Below are 11,751 nucleotides of genomic sequence, written 5' to 3' on the forward strand. Positions count from 1 at the left end.
AGTGACCTTGACCTTTGACCCCAAAATGGGTGTGGCATGTAGAGCTAATCAAGGTGCAACTACATAGGAAGTTTCAAAGTTGTAGGTTAAAGCACTTTGATTTTCGAGCCAATGTTCAAAACCCTGACAAAATGTTAAGGTTTTAGCAAGAAGCGGACGACACGACGACGAGCTGGCTATGACGATATCTCGTTTTCTTCGAAAACAGCAGAGCTAAAAATTATTGACACAAAATTGTTGTTCAAGAAATGAAGAATGGTGCAGGATTGTAATATCAAGAACTTCAGCAACATATGCTTGTTTTTCTCTTTATTTTGACAGACTGCACACCTAAGATTGACAGACTTATGAGGTCTCCATGATGGATTCCTCGGTGTGTTTGCCCTTGTCTGTGGTCTGGCGGGCCTTGGCCTTGCGGTCCAGGATACGCTTGCGGTCCTTGTCCATCTTAAGTTTCACTATGACAACCTGCAATGAAAATGGTGGCTTGAGAACATGCAACAAAATTACATCTCCTAAAGTATAATATAATGATTTTGTTATGAAACAAATCTAATATGCATGTGTTTTTGAAAGTAACTACAGAACCTGTCAAATAAAAGTAGGAATACTACTGTAGGAAGGCCTGTATTATTGTACTAGTTTAGCAAGCCGATGATGCAGCTTTCAATTGAAATAATGTTTTCCTACTGTGTTGACTGGTTGGTAAAGAAGAGAGCCTTAGATCAGACAGTCCTCCAGCTACCAGACTGGTTAATATTGCCCACACAAGATATGTCACTGACTCAACAAGTCAGCAGCTTCTTTAGGGCAGATATAAATTAAATTTCTGCCTTGTGACAAACATTTTCTACTCTTAATTAATACAAGATTAAACCCCAGCATCAGCCATCATCAATGACGAGTTGGGATTAGACAAAAAGTTTAAGAGAAGTCAAAACAATTACAGGACGAACAGAGGGATAATTGCACAACTTTATACCATCAAACTTTTAGGTGTTTTCAAAAAGATTGACAATTGCTGCAATCAAAATCATTATCTGATTAAGGTGCTGTAATGCAGATACAGATTCTCAAACAATGTAACAGTGCTCCAGCTAGGCTTGATGGAGGGGCACAGCACCCCGTCTCCTTAAGGTCACATCCCTGCTACTTGGACCCCCTCGCCCACCATGTCCTCTTTTTGTCCCCTACTGGTTTCACCGGAGGGGACTTATTTTTTGCGCTCTGTTTGTCTGTCGGTCAGTCCGTCACACTTTTCTGTATCCTGCCATAACTTTAAAAGTTCTTCATATTTTTACATGAACCTTGAAACATGGATAGATGGCAATATGGACATTATGCGTCATTTCATTTTGTTCCTGCGTCAAATAAAAAATAATTTAAAAAAAATTCTGACAATGGTGGAGCCGGTAGGGGACATATATTGCTTGGCAATAGTCTTGTTATCTGATGACTTTTTACAGGAAACTTATATTTAAAGTTTCAATCAATTTATTGAATTTTCTCAGTAAAACTAGCTATATTATTTATAGAAACTATATTTCAACAAGGGCTGTTTGTAAAACATGCATGCCCCCCATATGGGCTGTCAGTTGTAGTGGCAGCCATTGTGTGAATATGTTTTTTGTCACTGTGACCTTGACCGTTGACCTGAAAATCAATAGGGGTCATCTGCCAGTCATGATCAATGTACCTATGAAGTTTCATGATCCTAGGCTTAATTTTTCTTGAGTTATCATCAGGAAACCATTTTAATGTTTCGAGTCACTGTGACCTCGACCTTTGACCTAGTGACCTAAAAATCAATAGGGGTCATCTGCCAGTTATGATCAATGTTCTTATGAAGTTTCATGATCCTAGGCATAAGCATTCTTGAGTTATCATCAGGAAACCATTTTACTGTTTCGAGTCACTGTGACCTTGACCTTTGTCCTAGTGACCTGAAAATCAATAGGGGTCACCTGCCAGTCATGATCAATGTACCTATGAAGTTTCATGATCCTAGGGCGTAAGCATTCTTGAGTTATCATCCAGAAACCATTTTACTTTTTTGAGTCACTGTGAACTTGACCTTTGACATAGTGACCTAAAAATCAATAGGGGTCATCTGCCAGTCATGATCAATGTACCTATCAAGTTTCATGATTCTAGGCATAAGCATTCTTGAGTTATGATCCGGAAACCATTTTACTATTTCGAGTCACTGTGACCTTTACCTTTGACCTGAAAATCAATAGGGGTCATCTGCCAAATGATCAATGTACCTATGAAGTTTCAGCCTAAGCGTTCTTGAGCTATCATCGGGAAACCATCTGGTGGACGGACTGGCCGACCAACCGACATGTGCAAAACAATATACCCCCTCTTCTTCGAAGGGGGCATAAATATAAAAACAAGTTATATGATATTCATTATCATCCAAATATAACAAAATATATTGAACCTATTCCACAGGGTTAATATGACTGCACGCACTTTTAAGTGTCTGTTTGACACATGGCCATTTTTAAATCCAAGCTGGTGCACTAAATGTAGGGATGATATATTTACAATTTAAATAAACTACTACTTGTGCCTGTGTAGACTGGTTGGTAAAGAAGAGAGCCTTAGATCAGACAGTCCTCCAGCTACCAGACTGGTTAATATTGCCCACACAAGATATGTCACTGACTCAACAAGTCAGCAGCGTCTTTAGGGCATATAAATGGTAAATATATGTATCCCAGAAAAGCAACACTTTGGAAAACAAGAAACCGTCGGAGACGGGTGAAGCTCCCCAAAGGTTTATTTGTCACAATATTGCACTATATATTCAGATAAAAGGAAACGTCTTGAGGGGCATAACTTTGTACAAAATAATACGATGGATGCAGGGTTGTCATTATGATTGTAAACAAAGGATCATTTTGGAATAGTAACCGATTCGGCCGGGGGTCATGGGGGCCGCCTAGGCCCCCTTGTAGGTCCAGGGAAAGGCCCTGGTAGGGGGTTCAGGGGTGCAAAGTCCCCCGACCAAAACGAATTCTAGACATTTTAGGGAAAAAATACTGCTATTCTCAGAGCAAAAAAAGTTCAAATGAGGTCTAAAAAGAATAGAAAATTTTAAGATTTTCACATTTTTAGTATACTGTTCAATGTAAAAACATATTATATTGATAGATCTTTGTATGTTCCAATTCTATCCATTACCCGATAATCCAGTATGATTACGATTTCTTTTTTTTTAAACCAAATTACAGCCAATATTGACAATGACTGTCGTTCGCCATTTAACGTAAGTGCATATACAAATTGAATTGTGGGATTGGGGAATTCCCATTGAACATGCGCGAGTCACGTGACGCGATTTGAGAGCATTGAGAACTGTTTATATTTAGTAATTACGACAAATGAACGACTCAATCTTAGCTGTTACATCTACCACCTTTCAGAAAAGTTTGCGGAAGTGAAAGTGAACATCTGAGAATAAAAACGCGTCTTTCTTTAAATTTTACCAAGTACATGTAGATCTACTTTTCATTCCAGATCGTGATATAACTTGTCAGGTCATTCATGCATGTAGACCTATATGTATGCATAGTTTGGCAATCCCAAAACACATTATTTACCTACTTACTACATTATGTGTTATGACCATTTGTATAACAAAATGAATTATTTAATTGAAGTATTTTCAAATGCGTATAATTAAATGTGTTATCAGAAATCATTTTCAGATTTCATTATTCATGAAAAATTAAGAAAATTCTAGCAACAGACACACATATATCTCGTATTTTTCATGTACAGATGAAAATCATGCCAAAATTAGACTTCATGTATAACATCACGTCATTCTTCCTTGGGGAAAGCGTGGACTTTAATATTTAGATGCTGAATAACAACTTCGTAGCGCAGAGGTCGCTAATATCTTTTATTTTGGTAGAAAATCGAAGAGCATATTTTAATATGTGGAAACTTTTTCTCTAACAAAAAACACTAGTTAATTACCCTCTACAGTGCTAAATTAGTTGAGATCAGTCAGTCATCTGTGAAATGTACAGCTATTTGATACAGTTTCACGAGGGGTCGGCGTGTATTCGGCTGCCTGAGCGCTGATTGGTTGACATGCTTACCAAGAAGAATTTAATTGACAGCTGGAAAAATCAATATTGGCCACTTGCTCAGAAATTCATTGAAAACAGTAGCTCTTCGGCGGAGTTAACGGACTTACTGAATGACCGGGCGTCACTCTACTATACTACGGTTATTCCTCGTCAATTATTGTTGGTTTGAGTGATCAAAACTTCTGATCACAATTTTAAAGATTCGGGAAAAACAACCGATTTTCTGGCAATTTTAACCGATGAATTCGATCGGCAATCAGTTAATAATGACAACCCTGGGATGGTTTAGCAACTTAAAAATTTCAAACGGCCATAACTCTCTAAATAAATCATCTAACCAGAACCCACAAATAACATGCGCATCTCCTCAAGGTAGTTAAGCTTCCCATAAAGCTTCATTGAATTCCAGTCAGTAGTTGGGGGGACAAGAATTGCACTATATGTATAGTTAATGGAAAATTTCAAAGGGCCATAACTCTGTGAAAAATCATCCGACCAAAACCTGTTGATAATATGCACATCTCCTCTTGTTAGCGAAGCTTCCCATAAAGTTTCATTGAATTTCGGTCATTAGTTGCTGAGAAATAGCCCGGACAAAAATTGTGCACGGACGGAAGGCAGGGCCCTCAATCTGTCAAATCTGCCACCGAATTTCAGCGGCAGTCCCCCACCTGAAAAGTAAACTTTTTTCCCTTTTGGGGAGATTTTTTTTTTTTTTTAATAGAAAGATGTGTTTCATGATTATTATATCTCAATTCTATTTCAATTTAATCTTTTCAAACATACTAAATTATGAAAAATGCAATGAATATAGTGCAAACATGTACAAATGAAATAATGAGAGAGTAAGTAAAAAAATCCCCCAAAAAGGGAAACGCCGCGAAAATTTCCCCTCCTAAGGGCTGCGGACCCCTTCCCCCAAAGTAGTGTGAGGGCCCTGGAAGGACACACGGACAGATGAAGCGGCGACTATTTGCTCCCCTCCCAAAAAAAAATTGGGGGAGCATTAAAAACACTTATCTGCTGGTACAAATAAAGATGACCCATTTATAATCCTTTCAAAATCATGTATAAATCATGAATTAAAATCCAAGCCGGTGCTCTAAATGTAGGGAAATTAAATTTACAATTTGAATAAACTGTAACTTGTCTCTGTGTTGACTGGTTGGTAAAGAAGAGAGCCTTAGATCAGACAGTCCTCCAGCTACCAGACTGGTTAATATTGCCCACACAAGACATGTCACTGACTCAACAAGTCAGTAGCGTCTTTAGGGCATATAAATGGTAAATATATGTGTCCCGGAAAAGCAACACTTTGGAAAAAACACACTATAAATCTGCTGGTACAAATAAAGCTGACCCATCTATAATCCTCTCAAAATCACACCATACATGTACCAACCATTATTATTTAAATCAAGCCATCATTGGTTGATATATTGACCAGCGTTGTTTGCACTTAGGGATAAGTGGGTTTTCTAAACTCAAGCGAATTCCAGGATCAGTCTATTTCTGGCCTGTTAAAGACTGCTTAAACAAGCTGAAGATAACACACCGACCTTTACTGTCAGCTATGAACTTTGTAGACTAATTCATCCGTACTTGTAAGAATTCTACTAAATCACAAGACATACCCAAGGACAAGTGCATTACTCAAACTTGACATTTACTGGGTGCATAAACATCAAAGAAGCTTTCATACACAGTCAAAGAGTGGCAATGGCTGCATTCAGTCATATGTTCTGATTAGTGAAGCTACTGTAAATTCTGATACTGAGATATCATGATTCACACATGAAGAATTTCCCATTTTAACAAACAACTGCTGTTTTGTCTGTGTGTAGACTGGTTGGTAAAGAAGACAGCCAAAGATCAGACTGTCCTCCAGCTTCCAGCCATATAATATGGCCAACTCAAGATTCTCACTATTCTCGTACAAGTCAGTGGCATCTTCTGGGCGATTGCAATTTTACACAAAGTACTCAGACTACTTTTGGAACTTTTGAATAAAAATAATAAGCAAAATGCTCAGCTTGACATCCTCAGAATTTATCAGTTTTCAGATTTCTCAACTAATAATTGAATGACTTTTAGACACAGATTCTCCTTAAAAGCAGAATTCTGGATATTTTCTTATCAATCAATTCCCTACAGACATTCTAGTCCATTAAAAATTTGTGTTAAAACTTACTTTTGAAGGGTGAATGCCAACATTTACAGAGGCACCGTTGGCCTTTTCTCTCTGAATTCTCTCTATGTAGACTACAAATTTCTTTCTGTAGCAAGAGACGACTTTTCCAACTTGCTGACCTTTGTAATGTCCGCGAACAACCTGGATTTAATGAATTTATATAAAACATAAAATTTCCAAACAAATATCAAGAACTAGCTAATTTAAAAACAGTATCAGTGCAATTGATGAAAGCCAGGTTTTTTTCCCACTTTTTGGGAAGATAGCCCATGGCTTTGGAATTGGGAAATTTATCGGCATTTTCATGAAATTGGGAAAATAAATTCATTAGCCTTTTTTTCCACATGAAAAGTCCACTGATTAGGGAAATACAAAATTTGATATAACTCTTTATAATCATTCAAATTAAAAGAACAAAATCATATAATACTTTGTTAGATGTAATTGAATTGAAATTGAGATAAAATACGCATTAGACTTCTTTCTAAAAAAAAAAAAAAAAATTTTTATTTTTTTATTTTGTTGGAAATTGGGAATTTTTTGCCACATTTTGGGAAAAAAGTATACTTTTTGGGATTGGGAACATAGCCGAATTTGGGCTATAAAATCGGGCCAAAAAAACCCTGAAAACTTCCCAATTATATTCATGAAAACATGAAAATGTGACAATAACCAGTTTTTTGTTCATCATTTTGGGAATGGGCCTGTGTCCTTTGAATTGGGGAAAAAAATCTCATTTGGTATGACTAAAATTTGAAAATAAGACAAGTGTTCTTGATTTTTGGAGCTGGATTTTAGACAAGTTAAATGTGAGACTTATTTTTGTGTGGAAACCTTCAATGGGGGGGGGGGGGGGGGGGGAGAGATTTATGTATAAAACAAGCAAATTCATTGAATTGATATCGCGCAAAAATACTTCTGGACACAAATATTTCTGGACGGATGGACAATGCCAACATCATCCTCTTATCCATTTATTATATACCCATACAAAGTTTCAATGAAATTCGTCAAAGCACTTAGGACGGTAACGATACATTCGAATATTCGAATTTCTCGAATACGGCTGTGGACGAATCGTATTCGTTATTCGCCACCTCCCGAACCGAATATTTGACGAATACATACAAGGTGATTTCGAGATTGAAAGTTTAATCATCTCATCTTACCTTACAAATGAAGGTTCATACAATAAACCCCTATATTTAAATGTTCTTATTTTGGCGTTTTTCATCATGTTTATCCCACCCACTATGTTACATGTACACAGTGAGATTATCAACAACAAGGAACAAAATTGTCACAAAACCAGGTTTTCAATAAAAAATATTTATAACTAGAGCTTTGTCACACACTTGACGTATACCCCCACATCTGCATCAACACAGAATATTTTGCATGCTGTCTTCACAAAACAAGAGAAGCTAATTTGTATCAATTTTTAAGAATTATTATGTAATTATCATGTATGGCCATTTTAATTTGTGAACTCAAAGTTTGACCTTGGAGATATCGATGTAATTCATACACGTGACACACCGTCCAATGATGGTGAACTAATGTACCAAATGATTTTAAAATCTCACAATGAACGACATAGTAATGGCCCTGACAACACTTTTGTGTTCAAAGTTTTAGCAGTTCTAGTCAGTGTTTTGTGATTTCAAAGTGTTATATTTCATATTTTCAGTATGCAATCATACTCAATCAAAATTTTGACAAATACTCATAGTTTCATACTATATAATGTCATGTCAAGTTGTCAGTATTACTTTTGTTCATTGAAATTCATAATCGCGAATAAATATTTGTATTCGCCACCCTTTATTCGTGATACGTATCGTATTCGTCACCTAGTGTATTCGTTACAGCCTTACTTCCATGATATGGCTCCGGACACACAAACAAAGCACTGTAAAATTTTCTCAAGATACAAAGGGCCATAACTCCGTTATTATCCAATGGTGTACAATGCCATTTGGCGTGCATCATCCTCTTATCCATATATATACTCATACCATGTTTTAATGAAATCCGCCAAAGCACTTCCAAGAAATGGCTCTGGACACAAAAAAGCATTTTTTAAAGATACAAAGGACCATAAATCCATTATAAACAGACGGTGTACAATGCGATTTGGCGTGCATCATCCTCTTATCCATATATATATATATATACTTATACAAAGTTTCAATGAAATCCGCCAAAGCACTTCCAAGATATGGCTCCAGACACAAAAGTGCCAGACGGACGGAAAATGCCAAAACAATATCCCTCCGCCTCTGGCGAGGGATAATATATACTTCTTTCCGTACTGTAGGGACCAAAAATTAAATGAAAATAACAACACTAATAACTACCTTTAAAGATACAGGTTTTTTTTGGCCCAATTTTATAGCCAAAATTCGGCTATGTTTTCAATCCCAATAGTATACTTTTTTTCCAAAATGTGACAAAAAATTCCCAATTTCCAAAAAAAAAAAAAAAAAAAAACAGATTTTTTTTTTAGAAAGAGGTCTAATGCGTATTTTATCTCAATTTCAATTCAATTACATCTAACAAAGTTTTATATGATTTTGTTCTTTTAATTTGAATGATTATAAAGAGTTATATAAAATTTAGTATTTCCCTAATCAGTGGACTTTTCATGTGGAAAAAAAGGCTAATGAATTTATTTTCCCTATTTCATGAAAATGCCGATAAAATTCCCAATTCCAAAGCCATGGGCTATCTTCCCAAAAAGTGGGAAAAAAAAACCCTGAGATAATTGGACAGGAGAGGCCTGGAAAATAATCCTTTAGAAGGACAGCTGCCGGTGTCAGACAAATATTCAGTCCAGAGGATACCAACACTTTAAGTTGGGCTACTGTTTTGTTACTATTTAAGAACATCTTAATAGTAACAAAACCGTAGCCCAACTGAAAATGTTAAGTTTTCTATACTTAAAAAAGTTTTTGGAACTTCTGAAAAGTTTTTGGTTTACAAATACTTCAAAATGTTTTTATTCAATATAATATTATCTAAGGTTCAACGTTTAGAGTTGACTATGAAATAAACTAAATGTTGCATTTTATTTAAGATCTTGTGCATAGGCCAAGTACTGGACATACCCTGCATATTAGAGAATGATGATCATCAGATCAATTCATCAGACATCCCAGCAAACTAAGTTACAGTAAAAGTAGAATTTGGACAGATTTACAAAGCAATGACTATGTGCACCAGGATGAGCATGCTAAAAATATTATAAGTACACATAATTAGACTTAAGAAAATAATGTCTGAAGCCATTAATAGTTCGTACACAAATCAATGAAGATACTAAGTTAACAAATGAACTTCATTTGAAACAAGCATGTAATTTTTATGCTGCTCATTGACAGTACGAACACATTTTATTTAAAGCTTAGTCAAACCTGAACTTCATCATCTTTCCGAATGGGTATGCTTCGAACATTGTGTTTTTGCCTAAGTTCCTTTGAAAGTGGAGCGCTCATCAACTTGCGGCGGATGTGTGAAGGTGCATTAAAATGACGCTTCCTGTTCTTCCTCCGAGAAGACGACACCATCTTGTTCAACTTCATTTTGGCAGCCCTATAATGAACACATTAAAACAATAGCTGCAATTATAGTCTTCTCTATATGCCTGGACATCCATTAACAGAAGCACTAATTCAATGTTTTTTTCACTATTTTGGGAATGGGGCCGGGTCCCTTTGAATTGGGAAAATTCGCGGCATTTTGAGTAAAATTGGGAAATTAGTGTTGTTGTTTTGCTAACAAATGCTTTAAAATTGAGGATTCAAGTGTGTCAAGTATTGTATTTACTAAGGTTGGTCTTATATGAATGGAGATGAAACATTTTTTGGGGGGGAAATCTTCCATTGGGTATTTTTAGCTCCCTTTTGGGAAAAATATCAGGGTTTTTTTCCACTTTTTGGGAAGATAGCCCATGGCTTTGGAATTGGGAATTTTATCGGCATTTTCATGAAATAGGGAAAATTAATTCATTAGCCTTTTTTTTCCACACGAAAAGTCCACTAATTAGGGAAATACTAAATTTGATATAACACTTTATAATCATTAAAATTAAAATAACAAAATCATAAAATACTTTGTTAGATGTAATTGAATTAAACTTGAGATAAAATACGCATAAGACACTTCTTTCTAAAAAAAAAAAAAAAAATTTTTTTTTGTTTGTTTGGAAATTGGGATTTTTTTGCCACATTTTGGGAAAAAAGTATACTTTTTGGGATTGGGAACATAGCCGAATTTCGGCTATAAAATCGGGCCAAAAAAAACCCTGAATATATACTTTTTGCCATTGGGAATGGGTCCGGTTACCGGACCAGATTTTCAATGAAAAAAACACACTGTAATTTACACTGTTCCAAATTTCAACATAAAAATGTCAACAAGAATAGCGTGTCGAAACATTGTTGTGTTTTTTAAGGATGCATGCAAAGAATAACTTCTGTAAGATGCCATTAAAGTAAATTTAATGTTGAAGTTTATTAATTGCTTTCCTCTTTATGACACAAATGACCTCAGTTTAGTGATGTGCACTGATCAGCTGTAAAGAACTGTGATTGTGTTTATGAGGGGTGTATATGGACTCCCAGAGCCTTCATAGCAAAAGTTATCAAAGGGTTGGGAGTCTATGTTTATGAAAATACATGCACATGTTGTAATAATATCCACAACAAGTATAAGAATTTGCATGGCAGCTGTATTTATTGATAAAAATGTCAAGATCCAAGCATTTAATAAGAACAGCAATAAGCCAATTATAAAGGCACTAGCCGATTGTCATTGTTTTGTACCAGTCATTATAGTTCTTCTTGAATGCTCTGAGCTTTTATAAGTACATACGTACAAATCAGAGCTGGAGGGTCAATAGCTGGGAGTTGTATTATTGCAACTACCAGTCATTTATACTGATCATTTCACATTACAATTGAATTAAGTAGGACATGATGAAATAATAAGGAATATACGGTATGCATTTGACAGACAAGAAGAAAATGTCAAGTATGTTACTGTTTAAAATGTATACATCATTACAGCACACAATATTCGACACATTATTTGTTGACAACAGAAGGACTCTTCATTATTAATACTTTATCTTTACGCAACAGGAATCGCAGTAGTCAAAACGGACAAAATATCTTAATTTGATTAATGATAAAGATAAATCAAATATATAAGTTATTTTCTTTGCTGCAATCAAGAGATTAAAATAAATTTAATAGCGACTATACAATAATGCACCTGATGTTTGGGACTTATACCGGAAAAGGAAGTTGAAAATATTTGCTTGTTACGATGTGCATTCGCCGGAGCACATTATTTTCCGGACTGCTATGTAGCCCGATATCTATTATGACCTGAGAATATAAATACATACTTTTTCTAACTACTAATAAATGTTTAATATTGTCGGAT

At 35.6% G+C, this 11,751-nt stretch overlaps 1 protein-coding gene across 1 annotated transcript; it reads right to left on the reverse strand.

Annotated features, from left to right (window-relative positions):
• Positions 1-294: 294 nt before the first annotated feature.
• LOC127843254 (60S ribosomal protein L26-like) lies at positions 295-11,694 on the reverse strand. The gene is made up of 4 exons (XM_052373119.1): positions 11,578-11,694; positions 9,717-9,894; positions 6,301-6,441; positions 295-468 (listed from the first exon to the last, which is right to left on the reverse strand). Exons 2-4 carry the CDS (start codon positions 9,882-9,884, stop codon positions 346-348), a joined length of 432 nt encoding a protein of 143 aa, XP_052229079.1. The 5' UTR covers positions 9,885-9,894; positions 11,578-11,694; the 3' UTR covers positions 295-345.
• Positions 11,695-11,751: the final 57 nt, after the last annotated feature.

This window comes from Dreissena polymorpha, chromosome 8, assembly GCF_020536995.1.
Source record: "Dreissena polymorpha isolate Duluth1 chromosome 8, UMN_Dpol_1.0, whole genome shotgun sequence".
NCBI classification, from domain to species: Eukaryota; Metazoa; Mollusca; class Bivalvia; order Myida; family Dreissenidae; genus Dreissena; species Dreissena polymorpha.

What these genes read in the sequence shown, in the direction of transcription:
- LOC127843254 (XM_052373119.1), bottom strand. Translation starts at nt 9,884, where the DNA reads ATGAAGTTGAACAAGATGGTGTCGTCTTCTCGGAGGAAGAACAGGAAG. An exon ending in GGAAAGATGATGAAGTTCAG is followed by an intron (nt 6,442 to 9,716) that starts GTTTGACTAAGC and finishes CATTAAATCCAG; the next exon opens with GTTGTTCGCGGACATTACAA. An exon ending in TTGGCATTCACCCTTCAAAA is followed by an intron (nt 469 to 6,300) that starts GTAAGTTTTAAC and finishes TTTTCATTGCAG; the next exon opens with GTTGTCATAGTGAAACTTAA.